This window comes from Trichosurus vulpecula, chromosome 2 (assembly GCF_011100635.1).
Source record: "Trichosurus vulpecula isolate mTriVul1 chromosome 2, mTriVul1.pri, whole genome shotgun sequence".
NCBI classification, from domain to species: domain Eukaryota; kingdom Metazoa; phylum Chordata; class Mammalia; order Diprotodontia; family Phalangeridae; genus Trichosurus; species Trichosurus vulpecula.
In genome coordinates this window covers 338,818,300-338,845,702 of record NC_050574.1, presented here as the reverse complement: position 1 = coordinate 338,845,702, position 27,403 = coordinate 338,818,300, and the positions used below count along the sequence as shown (strand labels likewise).

The 27,403-nt window shown below is 41.1% G+C and overlaps 1 protein-coding gene across 2 annotated transcripts; it reads right to left on the bottom strand.

The window, feature by feature from the left end:
• POPDC2 (popeye domain containing 2) lies at positions 1-27,403 on the bottom strand. 2 transcript variants are annotated; one of them, XM_036742891.1, is made up of 4 exons: positions 26,519-27,403; positions 14,281-14,389; positions 9,074-9,616; positions 1-371 (listed from the first exon to the last, which is right to left on the bottom strand). In XM_036742891.1, exons 1-3 carry the CDS (start codon positions 27,007-27,009, stop codon positions 9,119-9,121), a joined length of 1,098 nt encoding a protein of 365 aa, XP_036598786.1. In that variant the 5' UTR covers positions 27,010-27,403; the 3' UTR covers positions 1-371; positions 9,074-9,118. The 2 variants fall into 2 exon arrangements, with proteins under 2 accessions (XP_036598786.1, XP_036598785.1); XM_036742890.1 differs by having other exon boundaries at positions 9,211-9,616.

Genomic DNA, 27,403 nt, shown 5'->3' with positions numbered 1-27,403 from the left:
TCAGGATTTCTTAGACAGTTTAATCCCATGGTACTTTCTAGGCATTTTAATTAAATGACCCAGAGGGAAGGAGTGGGGAAAATACAAAATGGCACACGTGGAGATCACTGTGGGGTCACGCAGGTGCAGGAGTCTTGTGTGTCCCAATGGAAGGTGCAGGTGAGAAACCTGGTGTGTGAAAATTCAGGAGGTCAAGGTCATTGGTGGCCTCCTTGTGAGCACAAACTTGTGCAGAGAGTGGGGCTGGTCATGGCAACAAGAGTTAACAGTTGATCCCTAAAGTTCAGGGGTATGTGTTGGAGCCAAAGGGGCCTGTCCCTTAGAGCATTTGGCTTTAACGTGAGGATGGCTTCTAAGAGGACTTCCAGAAGCTGGAGAGAGAGAAAAGAAAAAAACAATTCAGAACTGTGATTCCCAGTAGTGGGGCAAGCTCCAACTGGAGCCTTTGCTAGGTTTTGTGTATACAGTTATGCTTTCTATATCATGACTTTCCCTATCAAGATTTCAATATATCATGAGTCAACGTAAAAAATTAAATGGGAATTTTGGGGGGAGTTTTCAGGAAGCTGCAGACAACACGTGAAGGCCAGTGGATGACACAGAAAAAAGTTTAGAAACCCAGAAATGCTTAAAATGTGTATATAGTATTATATAATACCAACATATTATATCTTTCAATACTGTAAACACCCCCATAAAAGAAAAAAAAATTGGACTTCTTTCTTGGTATGAGGGGAGGGCCCAAAAATTTTACTTGGATTTTCCAGAGCTCAGAAGCACCAGGCCCCTAACCCCTGTGATGTGGAAGGGATAACTGTACTTGGCTTGGCTTTCTATTTTCTACCTCAGTTGCCCAAGTTGTAATAGTCTTAAAGTAAATTGGTGAGAAAAGCATTGCAGCTATAATATCTCTAGCTAGTAAAATAGCTCATAGAACTATAACTAAAAGAAGTGGTTTCAAATCCTACTTGGTGGTATTCAGGGTTTTTTTTTCCTACTAAGGAACAGATATCTGGACTGTACAGTAAACTTTGGGTTGAGGGCTAATTATCCATTTTGTAGCTCTCCTGCGCCTCTCACTTCTCTTTCTCTAATATCCTTGGTAAATGGACTAAGGAAGCCACTAATCTCTCTTCCTTCACCATGAAATGGAGCTAGGGCAGCTAGATGTTCCAAACTAAACTTCATCTTTCTCCTAAAATTTCTTCTTTCTGACTTCTGTATTTCAATTAATGGTGCCACCATCTTCCCAACTCGACCAGGCTAGAAACCTTAAGAGACATCTTTGATTCTTTAACCTCACATCTCCAATTAGCCACCAATTTCTATATATTCTACCCCCCTTTCCCCGTTAAAGAAAGCATCATGATCTGTGCTGGGACATAGGCTAGCAATTGGAAGCATTCAGTTCTAGAGTCCTGGATGAACCACGAACCAGGTGTGTCACCATGGAAAAACTGCCACATTAAGTAGGATAAGGAGACTGATTCATGTGTTGATTGCAATGATGTAAAGGAAAAGAATATTGAAAGGCTTCAGAATTCTGATTAAAGCAGCTGGCGGTGCAGTGGATAGAGAACCGGGCCTGGAATCAGGAAGACGAGTTCAAATCCAACCTCAGATACTTAATAGTGGTGTGACCCTGGGCAAGCCATTTAACCTCCCCATGCCTCAGTTTCCTCAACTGTAAAATAGGGATAAAAATGGCATGTATTTATTGATGTGAGAATCAAGTGAGGTAATATTCGTAAAAAGTGCTTAATGCAGTGCTTGGCACATAGTAGATGCTATATATGCATGCACACATACACACACTCATACATACATATATACACACACACATACACACACATACATACACTCATACATATATATATATACACACACACACACACATACACATATATACGCATATATGTATATGTATATATATGTACGAATATGAATGCTTGTTCTCTTCCTATCTACCCCTACCCCGCCTTCAGAAAACTAGTGAAGTACTTCTCAGAAGTACTTCTACTTCTCAGAAGTGAGGTGAATAATGAGGCATACACACTTCTTTGATGCATGGGAGGGATCTGGAGGTGGAGAGCAGAGAGAGAGAGGCAGTAAGAAGTGACAGTGATGTGGGGAAAAGCATCAATAAGACTTTTTTAAAAAAATTCACTTCTCTTATCAGAACTGTATTTTCATCATCTATAAAATAAAGGGTGCAAATAGGTGATGCCTATGGCTTGCTTCTTAAATTCTGTTTATTTTACAACTTAATTCTTACAGGCTCTGGTATTACATGACATACAGCTATACTGTATCTCTGGAAGCATATTTATGTTTAAAAAGGATTAACCCCTTTTTTCAGGGATGAGCTCATGGTCATTAAGAGCACTTTGCAATTTTCCAAAGGAAGTAAGTACGGCCGTGTTTCTCTTCCTCCTGAATTCTGATACCAACTCATTATTCAAAGTATCCATCTAAGACACAAGTATTTTTGAACCATCTCTATGGATTATCCAGACAAACCAAAAATTATAGTCTAGACCTGAGTTCTAGTCCTGCCTCAGATACTTAATAGCTATTTAACTCTGGGCAAGTCACCTCACCACGCTCGATGTTAGTGTTCTCATCTGTAAAATGGGGCTAATAATAGCACCTATCTTCCAGGATTGTTGTGAGGATCAAATTAGATAATATTTGTAAAGCATTTTGCAAACCTTAAATAAATACTACACAAATGCTAGTTATTACAACCATTGCTGTCAGATAATAAGCATTCTTTCACATATTTGTGGTTTTTTTTCCTATGAAGATAGACCAAATTCTTTTGATCTTATTTAGGATTGCTCTGCAAAATTCTGGGTCTTAAAGTAATTAGCCCAATATTGACAAACAGGAACCTCTGAAGGGTCATATGTCTACCTATGGGGAATTCTTCATCTGTTTGTATTCTGTGCTGTATATCCTGCAAAGTTGAGTGCTAAGCACCTTTGGCAAACATACTGCCCCATTTTATGTCACTTGATGTTAATAATCAATAATTAATCATTAAATTAAATATTAATAAGAATATCAATAATTAATATCACTTGATATTAATAACCTTTGACAATATACATTGGAGGAACCTTTTGCAGGAGAGTCTTTTAAGGTGGCTGCAAATCAAATTCATTTTGAGAGTCAACAAACAGTGGATTCTTGTAATATTTTTAGACCTTTCTGTCAATAGTGTGCAACTAACGATGTGCTCTGCTATGATATTGTTTTTAAAAACCTGACTACTCCTGTCTCAAATTAGGTCCTATCTGGTGCTAAATAAAGGATACTAATGATGCTTTCTGCACTTATATTGATCATCCTTATAAAGATTTTGTAGAGGTGGGAAAGTAGACATATGAGTGGGTAGTTGTGGATATTTTCTCAGTCACCTTTTTTTAAAAAAAATAAGGCCTGTATTTTTCCCCAAAATGTTGAGCATTTTCCTCTCTTTTATATATCTGAGAAACTGATATCTCATTGTCCTCAAAATTATGTTATGAGCAGCATGGGCTTCCTTTATGATTGGGTACATAGGCAAGGTGTTATTCTCATCTCTGTTTTTTCTTTAGTGTTATTTCTATTTCCTCAAGCAACGCATGAAAGCCTATGAAATTAGAATATAAATGTGGTGGTTCTACTGTCATTGGCAGAGAAGAGAGCAATCTTTATAGATTCCCACCCCCCCCAATTTTTGTCTATTTATTGTCCCTCCACTTTCATCCTTAAATGTCCTTAAAATTATCTGATTTAATTGAGCCCCATGCCAAACTTTCTATAATCCTATTTTTTTCTTTGCTGTTTCTCTGTGATTTGTGAGATGATGTTACTCATAATCTTCTATCATCCTGTAAGATTTCACAAATAGGTTTATACTCTAAGCCAGTGTTGCCCTTGTCTACCTACCATACTTCTCTGCTTGTCAAGGAGATATTTTTTTCTGACTAAGGCAGTTTTCAGGCTCTTCTGGTAGACTTATTTTGGGGACAGTTTTACATTAGTTAAAATTCTTTAATAAATGTTGATAGTCTAGATAAATGTCTGTTCTTTTATCTATTTTTCATTTACATTTATCAATTATCCATCTTCAGATTTTAGTTACCCTACCCGGACACCATAATCTCTTAATTTTATTCTTTCTTTTGATTTGGTATTGATTTTTTGTCTTTGTTCTAGCAAGTTAGTGATCTGACTGATGATTCCCTCATCAGTAACTAGGCATTTCCTGCCTGTTAAAACATAATCAGTTTCATTATTTGTGATGTTATTGTCTAGAATCTTTCGCCTCTTTTCTTGAAGAAAATATTATAAGCTCTCGGTCTATCTGGTTTCTTATTCCTAAGCTATATTTGCATATGCGTGTGTATGTGTGTGCAAGCACACACATGCTTGCACACACACACAAATATATATGTATATACATATACATATTTTATTACATTAAATATACATGTATAAATATGTGTCTATATGCATACATATAGACACATATTTTGATAAATATATGTTATATATTATGAATATAACATATATACACACAGATATGTATACATATAAATATGTGTACATACATATGGATATGTGTATTGCTACATATATATTCTATATAATGTTATGAATATAATACAGTATATACACACATAGATATGTATGCACATATACAATAGATATGTATATACATACACATACCTATGTGTATGTATACACACACACACCTTCTATGTCCACCTTGATATTAAAGTCACAGAGTATTAAAATATATGGTGATTTAATTTGGAGAGTCTTATCAGGATATTAGGCTGTTTTGATCTCCCTCTTGTGGGTACTGATTTATGTTAGCCTTCCCATATTTACGTACTAACACAGAAAGTTCAAAACATGAATAAAGTTGCCAGAAATGCTATTAGCAGCTCCCCATCTGGCCTCAGTTTCCCTAATTGTCATATGAATGGATAGGACAACATGACCTCTGAAGTTCCTTCATGCTCCAAAGCTCTGAATTTTGTCTTGTAGATACCAAATGCGTATCACGTAGCAGTGTATGTCCCTAGAGCTATGTGTGGTAGCTTTGGTTGTTGCTTCTTCTTAAGTTGTAGAAAAGGATGAATATGGAAGAAAAACTTTAGACAAGACAGTATTAGTGACGGGGCAGGCCTGGGGACTTTGAGGCTTTGTTTTGGAAACCTTAGTAGATGTCAGGGAGTCCTAAGGACTCCTAAGTTTGAATCAACTGTAAAATGATCCTAACAGGTGCAGGATGATTGGGAATCCTGGTCACCAGGGGAGGGGGACATTCCAAGGTCACTAAATCGTATTTAGTGACATGAAGAACAGCACGTTGCAATGGAGAAAAACCCTATGCTAGCCCAAGCTCAGCCGCCAAATGAATCACTGTAAGAAACAGAAAATCACCTAACTATTCTGTGTATTTGCTCTTATAAAATTGAAGCAATTATAATAGTTATTATATTAATAGTACATATCATATTAATGGCGTATTAATAATATACAACATTATGGCAATGGTTGTATATTACTTTAATAATATATTAATAATATTTAATATTATGCATTGTGTTAATAGTGTATAAATAATATAACACAATGCATCATGTTAATAGTATATTAATAATATGTGTTAATAGTGTATTAGTAATATACTAGCATATTATAATAATATAATAAATAGTATGTTAATCTATAGTAACTTAAACAATAAATAGTACATTGATAAGATAGTAACAATTACATACTATTATATATGATATTGCTAGCATATATTTAGTACTGTAAGGTTTGCAAAGCATTTTATAGATATTATTTCATTTGATCCTCTTAACAACCCTGTGAGGTGAGTTGTATCATTATCCCCATTTTAGAGATGATGAAACTAAGGCTGAGAGCGGTTAAATGACTTGCCTAGGGTCACACAGCTAGTAAGTGTCTGAGGCAGGATTTGAACTCAGGTCTTCCTGACTCCAATTCCAGCATTCCATCACCCAGAAACCTCTATGATGACTATCCCTTGCTATGTCAAAGGGATACTTGAATTTTAGGGCTGAAGAAGTCTGGAGAAACTAACCAATCTGGTGGCCTTATGCTCAAAAGAAAGAACCTGAGATCTAAAAAAAGGTGGATTTTTTTTAAGTGACTCGCTTAAATCCACACAGTTGGAAGTGCCAGGACTTGTCCCTGGTTCTCCTGACTCCAAATCTACCTCATCATTCTTGCTGTAGAAGACAACGTGATTGCCATAGAAGGGCGATAGAGAACAGTAAGAAAGTTGAGCATGAACAGAATGGGAGGATGGGAGAGGGCATGAACATCTGGGTGGGTCTAAGGTGGTTGGCGACGTGTTTAAAGGCTTCAGGACTTGCTGCTGAACCAAACCTATTCCATCTAGCTCCTTAGTGGTACAGACCACTTTGAGAGACGCATTTTCTATCTACAAAACAAACTTCATCATTTTAAGGATTTTAAAGAACTTCGAAGGTCACCTAGTCCAAAACCCTCATTTTGCCGATGAACCAGAGAGGTCACACAGCTAGTAAATGGATGGACTAAGATTCGAATTCAGGCCCTATGGCTCCAAACCCAGGATTCTTTCCCACTTTTTTCACTCTGCCTCTCCTCTATAATTCTTCTGCTCGTTCTACAATAATTAACAAGTATAATGATCATTACTTATATAATTTGTCTTCCAAAATGTGCAATCATTCACTAATCTCTGTGGTACAGTCATAGATATCATGCTGGTCCCATTTTGAAGCCTTGCATCTGGAGAAACATCCCCCCACTGATCCCCGTTTTGAGCAGAGAAATAGATGGACAGCATTTTTATAACTGGAGGGGAGAGCATTCCAAGTGAAAGGAATTAGGAGAGTGGACGTGTTCTTGAGCTAGCCTGACTAGAATGGAAGGTGTGTGCTGGTGATTAATGGGAAATGAGGCTGGACAGGCAGGATGGGGCTAGCTAATGGAGGGCCTTGAGAACTGGGTAGAGAAATGTGTTTAGACAAGGCAATAAGCAGTAGTGGGCTAGAGTGGCATGTGAGAACTGAAAAGAGCTGATAGTTAAATTTTCAGTGTGAGCATTTACACCTTAGAAATTGGCAAATGCTACATACAAATCAGGGCTTGACTTATTGTTTTGTTGATTTTATTGTCTAGACTTAAGAAAGTGATGGAAAATGTTAGTAATGCAAATTAAACTTAAAAGTCTATCTTGCTTCCTAAGGTACAGTTCCTCCCCAGCTCTCCCTCAGCCAATTGTTAAACATTTACTAGGATACTGGGCATCGGTTTCCTCATTATCAATACAAGAGGGCTGCTCCTTCTAGCATTTTGTGATTCTGCATTCTTTGCTCAAAAGTATCTTCCTGGGAGATGTTCTCTGCATCGAATGCAATGGGATTTTCCTCAGGAAGATCCATGCAAGGTCTGGCCATGATTAGGTAGAGTCCCTTGGGGAAGTATCATAGTCTTACATGAGACTACTGTGGGAAAATATGCCAACAAGTCTCTGGAATTCATTCATTGGGAGCTTTTTGGGCACTGTCCCCTACTAGGAGAGGAAATCCCATGAGCAGTCCCAGGCATTATGAGAGTCATTTGAGGAAGTGTAGTTAGGCCACCTTGATAGGTGTGGTTTTCGGGGGAATGCCATCTTCTGGCACACACCTCAGTTGGCTAACAGCAGGATCTTATCAAGGTGGTGTCTGCTTCCTTCCCGAATGCAGTGGCTAATGGAACCTCCACTCTGTCTTTGACAGTAAATTAGTCCAGCATTTTGGATCCTCCGTGGGATGGGCATTTCCCAGTCACAGAGAGCACCTACCTCCTCCCAGACCCAGGCCAAAGGGACTTTTAGCATATTTCCAGTACTGACCAAAGGCCAAAGAGACAGCCTGCCTAGAATTAATGCTGTCACCTTTTCCGATAGAACTAATGACACAAATGAAATTCACTTCCACTCTAGCAGCAGCATCTTGCATTTAGCACAACTTTGCAAACCAGGGAGAGCAATCTGCCAGCCCACACAAGCCATTAACCAGTCCATATTATGTAAACAAGGATAGGAGAGAAAGACCAGTAATTTCAGAAGTGGAGAGACAAATGCAAGTCAGGACTCTCCTTTGTAACATATAATCTTAGTGACCTAGAGAACTCAGAGGTTAGGTGACTCGATTAGGGTCACACAGCAGAGACAAGACTCATACCAGATCTTCTTAGGTCTAAGACCTGATCTCTATCTACTATACCACACTATAAATTACAGACATATACACATATTTACATACATATAAATGCACATACATATACACTATATACATATAAACCACATTTATATACATAAAATACATTTATATACATAAAAATCACACAATACAGAATATATAAATTATGTGTATGCATAGACATATATATTCACAACACTATCACACTGTAAATTACATACATATACACATGTTTTACATACATACATAAATATTATACATATACATACTTCTAAATTACACACATACAGACTACGGCAAATGTATGTATGTTTATAGATGGAAATGTATGTATATATATATTTGCCATACTGTAAATTACATATACACATATTTTTACATGCACATCACATATACATGTGCAAATATTTACATGCATGTATACACGTGTACATATGCATACTTCTAAATTACACATACACTCTCCTAGTAGGGGAATGTAATGTATTATGGCAAATATGTTATGTATGTATGCATGCATATATATGTATATGCAAAAGTATTTGGTTCTTTAAGGCAGACAAAATTACTGAACATCCGCATAGCATACATTAGGACGACATTACTATATGCAAAGTTGGATTAGTGTCTCATAAGGAGTCCGTTCTGACATTGGCATCCCTAAGGAAAAGGACCTTTTAGATCATCTGGGTCTGGTCCTTGAAAGCGCAATTAATGCTAAACTCTTCACAGCTGCATGCATCAGCCATCTGCAAACCACAGGCATGGTTAGGAGTGCCCCCTTCCTCGGGTGGGCATGTACTTACACGGGGGTCTTAAACCAGATGGCTGTGCCCATATTAGAACTTCCCTCATCTCATATACTCCCCTTCACTCCCATAATCCATAAACGATCCTGGCAACTCTGCAAAATCTTCCAACACAAGACTGGTAGAGTCCTCACCCAGGGTATCACTGCCAAGTCGCGATGCCCTGGCCGGGGCAGGAGGTGCAGCGGGGGCCGCAGGGACTGGAGGAGAAGGGAGTGGGGGAGCTTTCTGAACAGCCACGGACAGAGGGTGAGGAGGGAGGGCTGGTTCCTTGCTTTCCTCAGCCTCCTTCTCGGCTTCAGGCTCTGAGGAAGAGGAAGCCGAACCCAGGACGTGGTAGAGGCTGGGGAGGCGGATGTCAAAACGCAGACCGAACTTGGCAAAGAGCTTGTCGTTGAGGGCATACAGCTTCTCCGAGATGTCATAGCCGAGCAGGATCGAAAAGAGGCGGGAGATGTAGCGCTCTTTGTCCAAGAGGAGGTAGAGGGGCTTCCGCGGCCAGCAAACGTAGGTGCAGTCGGTCTCCGCGGTCAGGGTAACCTGAGGGAAGACATTGCAGGAAGGGGAACATTAGGCTAGGGATTTCCTGCTGCCATTGATAGGCGAGTAGTAAATTATTTTAGGTGAAGGTCACGTGTGCTGAATTAATTTCCCCATTGTCTTAAAATTTATTAGTGCCTACTATGTGCCAGGCACTGTTCAAAATGTTGGGGATACAAAGGGGAAAAAGACAGTCCCTGCCCTCGAGCAGTTTACAATCTAACTGGGGAGGCAACAAGTAAACAAATACATACAAAGCTTTCCTCTGACACTGCCATTAGTCTGGTGCAGGCCCTCATCACACCTGGACTATCTGCTTAATCTTCTTGTTAAGAGTCTCTCCCCTCTCCAATCCATCCTCCACTCAGCAGTCAAAGTGATCTTCCTAAAGTGCAGGTCTGACTATGTCACTCCCCTACTCAATAAACTCCGGTGGCTCCCTATTACCTTAAGCATCAAATATAAAATTCTCTGTCTTCTAGCACTCTTCCTACCTTTCCCGGCTTCTTACATCTTACAGCCCTCAAAGTACTCTGCAATTCAGCGACTCCGGCCTCCTGGCTATTCTCCGATCATATTGAGCAATTTCTCCATGCCAGCCATTTTCCCTTTTTATCCTTCGTGGATGTCCAGAATGCTCTTCCCTTTCCACCTCTACCTCCTGGCTCGATTTAAATGCCAGCTAAAATCCCACCTTCTACAAGAAGCTTTTCCTTAATCCACTTCAATGTTGGTCCCTTCTATTCCCTCTAATCCTGTATACGTCTTATTGGTACAAAGTTATTTGCATGTTGTCTCCCCTGCTAGACTGTATTTTGCCTTTCTTTGTATTTCTAGCAATTAACATAGTGCCTGGCATAGAGTAAGCAATAAATTCTTGGCAAAGGGGAAAGAATTAGCTTTTATATACTGTCTACTGTGCTCCAGATTTGATTTATGTTGTCAAGTCACATGTGTTATAGTAAAGGCTCAAAACTTTTAGTCCAATATACAGGAGATGCATGTTTCAATGGGAAGCTAGGTGGCACAGTGGATAGAGTGCTGTGCCTGGAGATGAGAAGACTCATCTTCCTGAGTTCAAACCCTGCTTCAGACACTTACTAGCTGTGTCTGGTGTCTTACTAGCCTGGGCAAGTCACTTAACCCTGTTTGCCTCAGTTTCCTCATCTGTAAAATGAGCTGGAGAAGGAAATAGCAAACCACTTTAGCATCTTGCCGAGAAAACCCCAAATGGGGTCACGAAGAGTTGGACATTACTAAAGAAACAACTGAACAACAAGATTTGAAACCTTGTCTAGGGATACAACATTCTTTGTCCTAGGAGCTGGCCTGAGTGCTGGCTAGTCTCTTTGCAAATACATGTCACCGTGGGAAGCAGAGGCATTGTATCTAAGGGTGTAAGCATAGGCCAATCTTCCAAAGACTTGAACATCTTTTTGTTTTTTACTTTTTAAACATCTTTTTAAAAAATTAATATTTTATTTTTTCCAATTACATGTAAAAAAATTTTAATATTCTTTAAAAAAGTTTTGAGTTCTAAATTCTCTACCTCCTTCTCTTCCCTCTCCTATTACTGAGAAGGCAAGTAATTTGATATAGATTATGTACAGTCATACAAAACATATCTCCATGCTAAAAATTTGAACATCTTACATATAACAGACATGTACATTAATAATAACTCATATTATAGTACTTCATATTTCATAGGAGACTTTCTTAACAAGAACAGCCTTAAGGCGAGTAGCATAAGAATTATTTTCATTTTACAGATCAGTCAATCAACAAACATTTATTAAGAGCTTATTATATGCCAGGTTCTGTGCTAGGTATTGGAGTCATAAAGAGAAAAGCAAAATAATCCCTGACTTCAAAGAGTTTATATTCTGGGGAGCTAAAACATACACATATGAATACACACACATGTATAATAGAGAATACAAGGTAATTTGGGGGAGGAAGGCACTAGCAGCTGGGTGGGGGGCACCAGATCAGGAAAGGCTTCATGTAGGAGGTAAGTTAAGCCTCATTTTAAAAAGAAATTTGGGATTCGAGGAGGCAGAGGTGAGAAGTGAGTATATTCCAAGAAGAGTGTATCCCATGCAAAGCAAGGAGAAGGGAGGTAGAGTATTTTACATGAAGAAGAGTAAGAAGGCCATTTTGGCTGGACAGAAGATGACATGAATGGGAGTATTTTGTATAATAGGGTTGGAAAGGTAGGTTGGAACCAAGTTGTGAAGGAATCTAAATGCCCAACAGAGGAGTTAATATTGGATCCTGGAGGTAATAGGGAACCATTGGAATATGTGGAGTAGGAGAGTGACATGGTCAGACCCGGACTTTAGGAAAGTCCTTTTGGCAGCTCTGTGGAGGATGGATTGTAGTGGGGACAGATCTGAGATAGGAAGACCAATTGGGACACTACTGAACTGTTGAGGTGAGAGGTGACAAGGACCTGAACTTGAGTGGTAGCTGAAGAGAGAGGAAAAATGAAATAGGAGTTGTCAAGGAAACAACAAAATCTTGGCAACTGACTGGAAACACAGAAGGAGACCAGGGTGACTCTGAGGTTGTGAATCTGCAGACTGGAAGGAGGGTGGTGGTATACTTCAACAGGCAACTGAGGTTCCATCTCACACCCATCAGATTTTCAAAGTTGACCCAAAAATAAAGGAAAATGGAGGAGCTTTGGGAAAATAAACATATTAATGTTTGGTTGCTGGAGCTGGGAATTGCTAAGATGATTCTAGACTATGCCCCCAAAGTCACTAAAATGTCTATGGCTTTTGACCCAATGAAATCACTACTAGGCTCATATGCCAAAGAGATCAAAGAAAGAAAATAGCATCAATATAGTGAGCCTTCAGGAAGGGAGGAGGAGGAGAGAGAGGGAGACACGAGGCTGTCTAAAGAGAGCAAAGACACCCAGGTCAGAAATGCACCACGTCAAACCAGTATTGGAATCAGGCCTACGAGGAGCCACTGTAATTTTGGCCTGGGTAGGATGAGAAATACAATCTCTTTGAAAAAAGTTTATTGCACAAATATCTTAGTTACATTTATTAAGGAGACTCAATCTAAAAAAATTATTGGAGAGAGCCCTTTCAGCTGAGTTATACAACTGGAAAACATTTTACAAGGGGCTGAGAAATGAGGGAGAGAAGAGGAAGGGGAGACATTGAGAAGAAGCAACATTTTCTAGGAGTTTGGTTGTGAAAAGAAGGAGAGACAGGACAATAATCTGATAGACAAGGAAATCGTAGCTTATAGAAATTAAGTGACTTGACCAGGATCACACAGCTAGTACCAGAGAGCTAGGAGTCAAACCTAGGTTTTCTGACTCTAAGATCAGTATGTTCTCCACTATACCACACTGCTCTTCAGCTTATAAAATAATTTCCTCAAGCTATCTCCATTCATTGCCTATACTTCTCCTTTCACTCCTTTTTCAACCCTGTAAGGTCAGTAGCACAGATACTATCATCCCCATTTTGCAGGTAAGAAAACTGAGTCTCATAGAGATTAAACCCACAATCATGGCAGAGTAAGGGACAGATCTGGCACTCAAACTCAGCTCTTCTTATTCCAAGTCCAAGGTGGTTCCATGTCTCTTGGTATCTCCGAGGTCCACAGTGCTCCTCAGTCTCTTCCTCCAACCAACCTACGGCCACCATCACTGGGATAGATCAGGGGGCAACAAAACGCTGCTCCAGCATCAGTAGTCATAGAAGTCAGGTGGCACAGCAAATAAAGCACTAGATCATAAGGAAGACCTGAGTTCAAATCTTGCCTCAGACACTTACTAGCTGTGTGACTCTGGACAAGTCACTTTACTTTACAAAGCCCCATCTGTAAACTGGAAATACTAAATATCAATTACTTCCCAGGGTTGTTGTGAAGACCAAATGAAACAGCAGTTTCTCATAGTCCTATCCAAGAGGACAAGGGTCAAGTCTTAATTATCTTTGTATCAATGAACAAGCATATATTAAGCACCTACTGTGTACCAGGCACCACATTGGATGCAGGAGATACAAAGATGAAAATGAAGCAGCTCCTGTCCTCGAGGAATTTAAATACATACAGCTTTATGTTCCATACAAAACAGATACGAGGTAATGGTGGGGGAGGGGAATAACTGGAGCAGAGAGGTGGGATCAAGAAAAGTTTCCTGTAGAAAGTACCATTTACAGTTTACAAAGTGCTTTGCAAAGTCCTGACAACAACCCTGGGGAGTAGGTGCTATTATTATCCCCATTTTACAGATGAGGAAACTGAGGCACAGAGCCTCTCTCCACTGCACCATCATATTTGTCTGTCTCTCTATCTCAGCCTCACACAGATATCTAGTGTCTAAGGCAGGATTGGAACCTAGGTCTTCCTGACTCTAAGTCCAGTGCCCTCTTTAGTAAATGCATCACAAATGTTTATTCATTCATTCACTCATTCATTCATTCACTCACTCACTCACTCATTTATCCATTCATCCACTCATTCATTCATTCATTCATTCACTCACTCATTTACTCACTCATTCATTCATTGACTCACTCATTCATTCATTGACTCACTCATTCATTCATTCAAACAAGCAACCAATCAATCAACCTAGAGCTTAGTTTAGGTTATTCCATAGCAACCACCCCAATGGGCCTCCAACTTACCTGGAATACCCCATCCTCAGATGGTTGCAATGACTCCCACTCTGGGGAGTCCATGAACTGGTAGGGGAAGATATAATGCAGAAACTGCCCATCTTGGCTCACACGAATCCTGAAGAATGGAGAAAACGCAGGGATTAAGAGATCCAGGTTCTAGTCCCAGCTCTCAGCTAACTAGTTGGACAACTGGCCAAATCACTTAAACCTCAGTTTTGTCATCTGTAAAAACTGCGAAGGAAAGGCAGAAGAGATAACAGCTGACATTTTTTAGTGTTTCAAAGTTTGCAAAGTACTCTGCATACTGATCTCACTTGAGCCTTACAGCAGACCTGGGAGGAAGCACGACGTGTGTTATTGTCCTTACCTTACAGTTAGGAAACCGAACTTAAGAAACGTGAGAGTACTTGGCCGCGGCCACAAAGAGTAAGTGTTATGGGCAGGATCCAAATCCAGCACCACATCTAGTTGCTGTTCAGTCGTGTCCAACTCTTCGTGACTCTGTGGACCATACTGTCTATGGGTTTTTTTTTTTTTTGCAAAGATACTGCAGTGGTTTGCCATTTCCTTCTCTAGGGGATTAAGGCAAACACAGGTGAAGTGACTGGCCCAGGGTCACACAGCTAGTAAGTGTCTGAGGCTGGATTTGAACTCAGATCTTCCTGACTCCAGGTCCAGCACTCTATCCATTGAGCCACAGTAGCTGTCTATTATATCTACTACATAAGGTCTTTTCCATCTCTATTACTCCAGGGTAATCTACACCTGTGCTAAATAGGGACCTTCCAGTGGAGCCAATCCAGTCTTGACCCTATGGTTGAACAGCTCAACATCATTGTCATTCTTGGTCCCTCATCCTCTCATTGCTCAGGTCTTGCCAACCTTAGCCCTGGGTGACTCCCATCATCTGCCTCCTCTTCTCCCTCTGACATAGGGCTGAATGGATCTGGAGGAAGTCACACAACCGTGCTAGCTGGGTCCACTACGAAATTATGTGTGACCCACCTTTTGGATTTCTGTATCCTATCATCAACTATGGATGTACCTCCAAGGTTCTGTCCTAGGTTTTCTTCTCTCTCTATCCTCTGTCCCTGTCTCTCTATGACTTCATCAGCTATCATGAATTCAATTACCATCTCTATGCAGATTTCCCAGATGTATATGTACATATATATACATACACACATATACATATACATATATATATTATATATGTTCAAGGCTAATCTCTCTCCTGAGCTCCAGCCCCATATCATCAACTGTCTATCAGACATTTAGAACTGAACAGACTGTAGGCACCTAAAATCCAACATGTCCAAAACAGAACTCATTATCCTTCCTCCCAAACCTAACCCTCCTTTCTAACTTAGCTGTTTTCTATCAAGGGTATCACCATCATTCCAATCTTACAGATCTACAATCTTAGAGTCATGTTTGCCTCTTCACTCCTGTCCATCTCTCCACATACTGAAGCAGGTGATGAATATTTACGTTTACAGCATCCGCTGCCTCCATTCCCTTTTCTCCACTCACATGGTTAGCACTCTAGTTCAGGTACTCTTACCTGTCTTCTGGATGATGATAAGAGCTTCCTAATTAGTTTCTCTGCTTCCAGTATTTCCCCTCTCCCAACCAGCTGCCAAAGTGATATTCCTAAAGCAAAGATGTGAGACCATATCACAATCCTGCTTAATCAATTCCACCGGCTGCCCCCTGCCTCTGGGATCAAACACAAACTCCTCCATTTGGCATTTAAAGCCCTTCACAAACTGGCTCCAATCTACCTCTCCAGTCTTATTAGATGTTACTCCCCTTCATGTACTCTTTGGTCTAGCCAAACTGGCCTTCTTGCTATAGATTACACATGAAACTCCATTTCCCACTGCCATGTCTTTGCATAGGCTGTGCCCCATGCCTGAAAAGGTGAAATTCTTCACCTTTGCCTCTTAGAATGCTTAGTCTCCTTCAAAGCTCAATTTAAACATCACCTCCTACATGAAGCCTTTCCTGACTCACCTGGCTCCTAGTGGCTCCCCACTGAAAATTACCTTATGTTTATTTTGTATGTACTTGTATGTATACATGTTGTCTCCTCCTATAGCCAGGGTTCTGGCAGAATTTGGACCCCTTCTCAGAACTAGGGCTTGTTTTTGTTTTTAAATTTATAACTGGAAGAAGTGCTGAATTTGAGTTAGAGGTTAGTAAAAATCAAGATGTACTTTTTTTCCATCCAAGCTCACAGATTCCTACCTCCTTCCTTTTCCCCTCTTAAGGAATTTTTGTCCTATACAGTGTAAGCTCTTTAGATAGGGACTTTTCATTTTTACCTTTGTATTCCCCAGTGCCTAGCACAGCATCTGGCAAACAGTGTTGTTGTTCAGTCTTTCAGTCATATCTGACTCTTCATGACTCCATTTTGGGGTTTTCTTGGCAAAGATACTGGAGTGGTTTTGTCATTTCCTTCTCCAGCTCATTTTACAGATGAGGAAACTGAGGCAAACAGATTTAAGTAATTTGCCCAGTATCACCCAACGAGGGAGTGTCTGAGGTCACATTCGAACTCAGGAAAGAGTCTTCCTGACTCCAGTCCTAGTACTTTATGCACTTCACCACCTAGCTGCCCTCTGGCAAACAGTGGGCATTTAATTAATGCTTGTTGATTGGCTGACATACTCTGCATTCTCAGATAGAGGGTAGGAAATGATATGAGATATGACTACAAGAAGATAGGCTTTAGAAAGTATGTTGATTCTAGGTGTTCCTTGATCTCCCTCCTACATGAGGGGACCACTCCCTCACCCTCTGAAACCCAAACTCAGCTATTTTAGGAGGTATATATTTTACAAAACCTTCTTACGTTTTTACTTTCCAGTTTTTAAGTGGGGCACTTGTTGTGCAGAGGGGTTGGTTTGTTTATTTTGTTTTGTTTTTGGTAACTACCGATATTCTGAGTCAACACAAATGACAAATTTAGACCTACTCTCCCTCCCACTGATGACTGCCTGCTCAGATTTTGCAATGGAGGCTTGAAAATAAACCTATTAATTGTGTCACTTTCTGTAGATGTTTATGTGGCTAAGACCAAGTAGAAAATGGAGCACGGGCTGTGTAACCTTAATTCATGAAAGAATGAAGTAGAAATGAAGGTAATTTTTGTGGGGAGGCACTAGGAACCAGGTGAGTCAGGAAAGGCTTCATGTAGGAGGTGATGTTTGAACTGAGCTTTGAAGGAGACTAAGCATTCTAAGAGGCAAAGGTGAAGAATGAGTGCATTTTAGGCATGGGGGCACAGCTGGAGGAGTTTGTGTTTGATCCCAGAGGCAGGAGCCAGCCAGTATAATTGATTAAGCAGGATTGTGACATGGTCTCACATCTTTACTTTAGGAATATCACTTTGGCAGCTGGATGGAGGATGGACTGGGGAGGGGAAATACTGAAGGCAGAGTGACTAAATAGAATATCCTGTGATAATTCATAATTTGTAAAATAATTATGATAATTCATAATTCAGCTAGATGGCACAATGGATAAAGCTCCAGGCCTGGAGTCAGGAAGACTCATCTTCCTGAGTTCAAATCTGGCCTCAGATACTCACTAGCTGTGTGACGCTGGGCAAGTCACTTCACCCTGTTTGCCTCAGTTTCCTCATCTGTAAAATGATTTGGAGAAGGAAAAGGCAAACCACTCCATTATCTTTGCCAAGAAAACCCCAAATAGGGTCATGAAGAGTAGGACATCACTGAAACAACTGAACAACAACGAATAATAATTCAGGGGAGAGGTGATGAGGACCTGAACTAGGGTGCTAGAGGAAGGAAATAGATGTTGCTGCAATAGTCTTGTCAAGACTCATCACCTGATTGAATATGTGGAGAGAAGGAGAGTGAGGAATTGAGGATGAGTCTGAGATCATTGATCTGCACGATGGAAGGGTGGTGCCTGGCACACAATAAGTGCTTAATAAATGCTTGTTGATTGATTTAAGGTGGTAGACTAGATGACCTACAAGCCTATTTTTTTAGCAAGAATTCCATCACCCAGTGATATTAATCTGGTAAAAGAATCTACTGGATTATCCCTGAAGACAATCAGCAACAGCATGAAACCTTCAGTGTGCCTTTTATTTTTTACAAATAGTGTTTATGTTAGAGTCTAGAGAATTAATTTTTTCAGGGTAAATAATCCAGAGATTAGTAAAGTATGAAGGAACCAGGGAGGAAGGGGAGAGGGAAAATAGGCTTTAGGGCAGGTTTGAACAAGCGTGTGTAAAGCTGTTGGGTATGGTAGTGGTGAAGATTTTGAACTAGGAAGGGGAAATTGTACTGTAGGTGATTAGAAAGGCAAGGGAATGAAGGTGGGGAGAGGGAGATATGAGGAAGCAAAGAAGGCAGAAGGGAAAAGGAGAGAGAAGAATGAGCCTTGGGTCAGGTTTCGAGTTGAAGGTCTTGCAATCCAGTAGGGTGAATTTCACACCCCACTCCCCTTCACCTCATTTCCTTGGCTCCACTAATCAATTTATATTGACTCCTTCTCCAGCTGCCTTAGGAATGGACCCCAAATGGACCCCAAAACACCGTAAAGCCTGTTACACTTTATTAATGATACTTTATATTGCATGTGAACAGAGCTATAATTGGACATTTTTGCACCCAGCACAAGTACACCCAAGGTAATCATGAGGGAAAGATGTAGGGCTGTTTATCTGGAGTATGGTCAAGCACTTAGGGGTGCCAGTTATCTGATAGCTTTTATTTAAACTGATTATTCTTTTGGGGGGGTGAAGCAATCAGGGTTAAGTGACTTGCCCAGGCCATACAGTTAGTAAATGCATGAGGCCACATTTGAACTCAGGTCCTCCTGACTTCAGGGCTGGTGCTCTATTCACTGTGCCACCTAGCTGCCCTAAATTGATTATTGTTGATAACTAGGTACTAAGCTCAATTGTTTCAAGTACTATCAGCATCCTCCCAAATTTTGGTCCTCTGGTGTGAACCCTCTGTTTCCCCACTGTAGTAATATATTTCTCTGCACATGAATACAGTTATCTCACAAAATACATACATATGATACAACATAAAACATCACATAAAAATACAAATTGGAGGACATTTATACTCTCAAAGGGATGATAGGTCCAACTCCTCTCTAATTCTCATAACCTAAAGACACAATACCCCATTTAACACTCCATCATTTCAAAATATCTGTAATTTCTTCCGTGTAAGTATTCCCTCCACTCCAGGGGATGTTAGTTCCTCTATGCCTTAACAGCCCATTGATTTCAGGAGTTGCTATGACCAAATAAATTCTTCACTCATGGAAATGACCTTGTGGCCTCAAAAAAGGGAAATTTGCTTGGCTTCCTCCGTGGAAACCCTAAGCATGATTCATTTTTCAAATCAAATATTTAAGTTTGAGAAATATAATAGTGTCTAATATGGTAAAAAAAAAAAAAAAAAACACTTCACCACCACCAAATGAGACACATGAAAGAAAAAAAAACCCAGAACAGAAAATTCTTATAGACTCCTAATTCTGAGGTAGTTTTACTAAACAACCATGAGGGATGGGGTTCTTTCTCCTTTAACTAGCTCCACAAGCAAAAGAATTAGGATTTTTTTTCCCCTAGCTTTGGAACTTAGATAAAAAGGGAAGAAAACTAACATTAAAATGCATGGAATTACAGGTTCAAAGGAGGAAGCAACCTTAGAAGCAAACTAGGCTAAGCCTCTCATTTTACAGATGAGAAAATTGAGACCTAGGGAGGATTCAAACTCAGATCCTGTGACTCCAAGCTCCTCACTCTTTATAGTCGTGCTTTGCAGTAGTGTGGGCTTTTGTATGTTGGTCTAGGAACCTAACTATAATTGTTAAATTCTTAATAAAATCGCTAATAAATTGTTATAATTATTCATTGTTATTTGCATGGGGAAAAAGTTTTAAACAACTGATTTACGAATACAAGTTTTGAGATCTCATTTATAACTCTTTTAATGGGGCCTGTAAATTGCTCGCTGCATTCCGATTCTACTTAAAAGAAGAGTTGATCCTATGCTTGCACATACAGAATAGGATGTTGGTTGTAGTCTCAGGTAATGCATTGAGATTTTTGCTTGTTTCCTTACAACAGCACTCACTTATGTATACCGTCTGTGTTCTTTCTACCAACACAATTATTTGGCGAGTTTGAGGGGCTGTTAGGGAAATAACAGATTGTGGGGGAAAGAGCTCCCACTTTGTGCAAAGAGACTTGGGTTAACTACTTCCTAGCTCTGTGACCCTTGGAAGTCACTTAATCTCACTAAATCTATTTTCCGCATCTGTACAATGGGGATTCTTATTTCTGAATTACCTACCTCATGGCGGTTGTGAATAAAGTACTTTCTAAGTTGCACAGTGCTCTAGGCACCATGGTGTAGTGGAGAGGGAGCCAGCCTCAGAGTCAGGAAGGTGGGCGTTTAAGCCCTACCTCTAGCCAAGCTGGCTGTGAGACCCTGAAATTAGTCTCTCATTCTGCCAGGCAATTCTCTCAGAATTACTTTACAGAATCATTGCTGATCTGCTCCGTCATAGGGGAATTTGTTGGGAGTTCCCTACCCCAGTAGTGTTAAACTCAAATAGAAATGGGGTCTACTAAACAATGCATAAGAATCACCGTGGGCCACATATTGACTTAGGTTTAAAATGTAACACTATCATATTTTGTTGTATTTTTATTTATTTTGTCAAATATTTCCCAATTACATTTTAATCTGATTTGGGCAGTACTGGGGAGTGCTGTGGGCCATGTATTTGATCCCTTTGCCCCACACCAGTGAAAAGTCTCCAGGAGTGGGGAACCTGTGGCCTTGAGGCCACATATGGCCCTCTAGGTCCTCAAGTACAGCCTTTTGACTAAATCCAAACTTCACAGAACAAATGCCCTTAATAAAAGGATTTGTTCTGTAAAACTTGGACTCAGTCAAAAGGTCGCATGCAAGGACCTAGCAGGCCATGTGTGGCCTTGAGGCCACTGGTTCCCCTCCCCTGTTCTTCCCATCCCCACCCTATATACCTCTGTCTAGATCAATGTGTAAGGCCCGTTGGAGCAATTTTTATTTGTCCCTTTATCTCTTTTAGTGCTGCACCAGACAGTGTATGATCAATAAATGCCATGATGCATAGTCACATGAAGCGGTGAAATGGCTTAATCACACAATTGATAAAGGACCACAGAGTCTTCTACCTCTAAATAGATCATGGGTCTTAGTTCTGATTGGCCCTAACAAAAAGCCATTTCTATCCAGTTTGTTTAAAGGCCTTGAATTTAATGAGCCAGGTATTTTCATTAAGCTCTCAGTGGAGGCAACTGTGAATATCATGTCTTTTTCCTCTTCTCTCCCAGAATCATGCTGTTCATAGGTTCCTAGCTGGAAGGGAACTTAGAGACCATGTGGTCCAACCCCTTCATTTTGAGAGATGAGGAAAGAGAGGCTGAGTGACCTGCCCAGAGTCACACAGCTAATAAATAGCATTTCAACTCAACAAACATTGTTTAAGCACCTACTATGTGTAAAGCCTTAAGCTAGGTACTGCGTATACAAAGACAAAAAAGGAGATAGTTCCTGGTCTCAAGAAATGTATAGTTCCCTGGAAAGATGCAACATGTAAATGCAGGGATATTGAGGAGAGAAAGTTCATTATGGTCTGGGGAAAGCAGGGAAGGCTTCATGGAGGAGGTAGAAAGAAGATAAAGGAAAAAAAGGAAGATAAGGATGCTGACTGGCTAAGGTCCCTTCAAAATTAGAGGAGTCAGGGAAAAAACCCATGACTACAACAAAGGCAATAGGGTTTTATCAGCAAAGAAACAGGGAAAGGGGGAAATTTTGTGAAGGGAAAGAAAGGGAAAGTCCAGGCCTATGATTTTTGCAAACAAATTAGATAACATATGTAAATGCTAATTATGTATATGATAATATACGTAAAGGATCTTGCAAATCTAAGCATACTATCTGCTAGTTAGTAGTAATAGTAATAGTACTTATTTCATTGATTTGGAGAACCCCTGGTAAGTAAACGCTCTTTACTGTGATTTTTCTCTTGGATTTTCAGATCACTCCTCGGCCACGTTGGGCAGCTAAGTGGCACCATAGTACACAGATCGCTGGGCTTGGAGTCAGGAAGATCTGAGTTCAAATCTAGCTAGATTCAGACACTTACTACCTGTGTGACCTGAGCAAATCACTTAACCATGTTTGCCTCAGTTTCCTCATCTGGAGAAGGAAATGGCAAACCACTCCAGTATCTTTGCCAAGAAAACCCCCCAAGGGATCACGAAGAGTCAGATTCAACTGAAAACAACTAAACAACAAACAATAAAAATACTTGGACAGGTACCCTTCCTAGACCTTTTTGGAGTGGTTGTTGGGGGGACCCGGGCTACACTGCTTCCTCCCCCTACTCTTCTGCCTTGGTCTCTCTCCTCTAAAAATCCCTCTACCATTGCAGATCCGAAATTGTCATACAATATATAGTTTTAGGGTTGGGGCACTGAGAGGTTAAATGATTTGCCTATAATCACACAGATAGTACACATTGGACTTAAACCCAGCTTTTCCAGAATCCAAGGCCAGTCCTCTGTTCACTATGCCACACTGACTTTCAATACATTGTTTGTGCTTGTATTTTGTTAAAATTGGTATTATCATTAGTATTTGTTTTCTTTTTTCTTTTTTTTTTTGCAGGGGGAAGGCAGGGCAATTGGGGTTAAGTGACTTGCCCAAGGTCACACAGCTAGTAAGTGTGTCAAATGTCTGAGGCTGCATTTGAACTCAGGTCCTTCTGACTCCAGGGCCAGTGCTCTACTCACTGCACCACCTAGCTGCCCCTGGTATTTGTTTTCTTAACTAAAATGTACACTGTCTACCACCCTTGAGTCCCTTGTCCCTTTATCTGCCTTCCATTCATATCCTGCCAATCTTTAATTGCAGACCACCCCACCCTCTGCCTTTACTGCTCCTGCTTCTTGGAGGCTGAACATGGGGAAAAGCCATTCGACAGCATTGGCTGGAGATGCTATAAATTCTTCTCAACTCAACTTATACTTCCGTTTGACAAAGCTTTCATTGTGCCCTCATTTTCCTATTCTCCTCTTTCCCATAACAGCTTCTATAAAACTTCCCCTCTCTCCTTGGAAGTTCACCCTGACTCCCACATCTTTGTTTCTCACCTGATGACCTCCCCACTTCCTCTATTGAGAATGGTTTCCATTGAAGCCATGGGTTGCAAACTCCCTCATCAGCTCTATTCCATACTTCAAACCCTCTTAGTATATTGACCATCCTTTCCTTCTTTGTTACATTCTCTGAGGATAAGATAGTTCTTTGCCTTGCCAAAGATAAGCCCTATTTATGCCCCCAATCCTAACCCTTCCCATCTCTTCCTGGAGTTTGTCTCTCCTTCAACTGGCTCCTTCGTTGCTATCTACAAACATTCCCAGGTCTCCCTTAGCGTCCCAAAACCCTTTGATTGTCCATGTCATCCTCTCAAGATATCACTGTGTCTGTCACCTCCCTTTCACTGCCAACCTCCTAAAAAGACTCGTCCATACTTTCTGCCACTACTTCCTCAGCATCCAGTCACTTTTCCAGCCCTACGCACTACTGAAATTGCTGTTCACTGATCTCTCATTCACTAAATACACAGACTTTGTTGTTTTGGGGAGAGTAAGGAGTCAGGAATGATACTGAGGCTGTGAACCTGCATGACTAGAAGGTGAGTGGTGCCCTCAGCAAAAATAGGAAGTTTAGAAGAGGGAAGGGTTTTGGGGTGACAGGGAAGATGATGCGTTTTAATTTTGACGTGTTGAGTTTGTGATGCCTATTGGGCATCTGATCCTAAATCATCGATAGCAAGTAGTTGTGCAAGACAAGAATTCAGAGACACTAGAAATAGATCTATAGACCATCCTCCCGGACCCCTCTGCAGATTTTGCAACAGCTGACCAACCCCTCCCCCTGCCACCCCTGAATATTCTCTTCTCCCCTGGGTTCCATTACACTGTGATTTCCTAGTTCTTGTCCTACCAATTTGACTAGTCCTCTATTTCCTTTGCTGGATCATACATTTAGAGTTGAAAAGACCTCAATGGTCATCTTATTCAATCTTTATTTTTTTTTTTTTTGCAGATGAGGAAACCGAGGCCCAGGGAAGTTAAGTGGCATAGGTAGTGAGTTGTCAAAAGCAGCATCTGAACCCAGGTTCTCCGACTCTAGAGCCAGGGCTCTCTCCTCACCAAGCTCTGTTATCATCACTACACAATTGACTCACAAATCTAAATATCCAGGCTTAGTTTTTGTCTTTAACTTCTACACTGCCTTTAGGACAGCTCCACCAGACGGACAGCTAGGTGTTGCAGCAGTTAGAGCACCGGCCCTGGAGTCGGGAGGACCTGAGTTCAAATCCGACCTCAGACACTTATGAGCTGTGTGACCCTGGGCAAGTCATTTAACCCTGATTACCAGAAGAAAAAACAAAAAGAACATCTCCACTAGGATGTGCTGTTGATGTCTCAAATTCAACACATCATCTAGTTTGATCACCAACCAGCTGCCAAGAATGACTGATTGTACCTTTGTAACATTTCACAGACCTACCTATCTCTTTCTCTCCGTACGCTGGACCCTTGTCCTAGTCCAGGGCCTTGTCACATCTATCTCCATGGGGGAGGTGCTGTGTTACAGAAGGAGGAGCTCTGGCCCTGGAGTTAGAAGATCTGGGTTCAAATCCTGGACTATGACATTTACTATTTTGATCTTAAATATGTTGCTTGATCTCCTTGGGCCTCAGTGTCCCCATCTATAAAATGAGGGAGTTGGACTAGACAGCTTTTGAGGTCTCTTCCAGCTCTAACCCTACGATTCTATAGTTGGTCTCTTACTTCCAGTTTCTCCCCTCTGTAATCACTCTTTCACACAACTGCAAAAATAATCTGCTATGGCATAGGTCTGACCGTGTCACTCCCCTGCTCAGAAACCTTCAGGGGCTCCCTACTGCCTTGAAGATAAAATGTAAACTCCTCATCTAGCACTGAAAGCCTTATATAATCTGACTGCTACCTATCTACCTGCCTGTCCAACTTTATTTCATATTATTTCTCTCCATGCTCTCTACATTCCATCCAAATTAGACTACTGGCTGCTCCCCAAACTCTCAACGGTCTGTCTCTAGCTTGTATGCATTCTCACAACCGACTTCCTATGCCTGGAATGCACACTCTCCTCATCTCTGCCTTTCCTCAATATCTTCTGCATCACCCTAGCTCACAGTGGCATAGCACTTTGAGAGAAGCAAGGTGGTGCAGTGAATAGGATGCCAGTCCTGGAATCAGGGAGACTCCTCTTCCTGAGTTCAAATCCAGCCTCAGACACTTACTGGCTGTGTGACCCTGGGCAAGTTGCTTAACCCTGTTTGCCTTGATTTCCTCATCTGTAGAATGACCTGGAGAAGGAAATGGCAAACACTCCAGTATCTCTGCCAAGAAAACCCCAAATGGGGACACGAGGAATTGGACCTGACTGAACAACAACAAAATAACTTCATTATTTCATGGCTAAACCTCACGGGCACTGTGTGAGGTAGGCACTATCATCATTCTCAAGTTACCGAGGAGAAAATGGAGGCTCAAAGATTTTAAGTGACTTCCCCAGGGTCACCCAGCTAGTAATTGTCTGAGGTGGGATTTGAACTCAGGTCTCCCTGACTCCAAGCCCACAAGGCTCTAGAATTCTTCCCCCAAGGCTCAGTTCAAGCACCATCCTTTCCGTGAAGCCTTCCCTGGCTCTTTTCTCTCGCCAAATCACCTTGTATTTACCTATCTGTGTGATGCTGTTAGACCTGTACTTGTATCTTCCAGAAGGATACGTGAAGCACTTTGCAAACCTCTGAGTACTATATAAATGCTAACGACTATTATCATTTCATTATCAGCCCTTTGAAGATAGAGACCATCATTTTTCTCCTTACATCCCAAGAATATAGCAGCACGGTACAGGGAATACAGTAGGCACTTACTAAATGTTTCTTGCATTTCACTGAATTTCTCATTCTCACACAGTAAATAGCAAATATGGGATTCTAACCTAGGCCCTCTGCCTCCAAATACAATGCTCTTTCTATGATTCCAGATGCAGCTACTTGCCCTTCACATGCAAGGGGTGCTGAGGTTGGGCCAGGGAAAGGAATTAGGATGAAAAAGGAGACTTACCTGCCTTCAAGCAACAGAGAAAGGCGGTTGATAGGTGTCTCACCTTCCACAGCATAGGTCTGCTCAGTAGCTAGTGACAGGACTCTCTCCTCACAGCAGTGGACAATTTTTCTGTATGTCTGCAGGGGTACCTGCAAGGGCAGGTACAGGGCCTTATAGAGGTGGTCAAACTCTCCCACGAGGACGTTCTTCCGCAACTGGTACACCAAATGAGCCAGCTGGGTCAGGCAGATCATGAACAGTAGGAAACTCCAGACAAAGATGTCCAGCCCGCAGGCGAAAAACCAGCCCCACAATGCATAGCACAAGAAGCCAGTTGCTAGGAAGCTGAAGAGATAGAAACAGCCATAGACCCCACTTCCCCCCATGAAGCCTATCAGTAGGAAGCAATTGGCAAGGTGATAAAGTGCCCCTTCTGTGTCATGCTTCCAGCGTTCACACGGGGGGAGCTGCCAAAAAAGCTGGTCCAAGATCGTGGCATTGTGACCCATCTTTCAAAGGGATCTAGTCTCTGGGTACTTGGCTTAAAATTGCCCTGGCATGTGAAATCAAGAAATAAAGGAATCAGACTCTAAAAACCTTCTCACCTCCTGGCACCTTGCTGGCCGACCTCAGACTGCCTTCTTCGGGGGAAAGTTTCAGCCCAATTTTGGAGTTAAAAGCACGACAGAGTCCAAAGCCTAGAGAGTTAAGGGGCTTCCCACTGTTGCCCTGGTGGGTCTCTTTGGCTACAAGCCCCTGGCAACAACACCCAACTGCTCGAATCAGAAGGAAAAAAAAAACCCTCAAGAAATTTGCATTAGAAAAAAATACATATGGCCTGTGACTAAGATTTCTCCAGGTTATTGAAGAAAGCCAGTCTCAGGCTGTTCACTGCTTCACAGG

Excerpts from the sequence above, each read along its gene's own strand:
- POPDC2 (XM_036742890.1), bottom strand. The coding sequence starts at position 27,009 with ATGGGTCACAATGCCACGATCTTGGACCAGCTTTTTTGGCAGCTCCCC. Across the intron at positions 14,390-26,518 it reads TCTCTGTTGCTTGAAGGCAG|GATTCGTGTGAGCCAAGATG; the intron begins GTAAGTCTCCTT and ends TCCATTCTTCAG. Across the intron at positions 372-9,210 it reads ACTTGGCAGTGATACCCTGG|CTTCTGGAAGTCCTCTTAGA; the intron begins GTGAGGACTCTA and ends CTCTCTCTCCAG.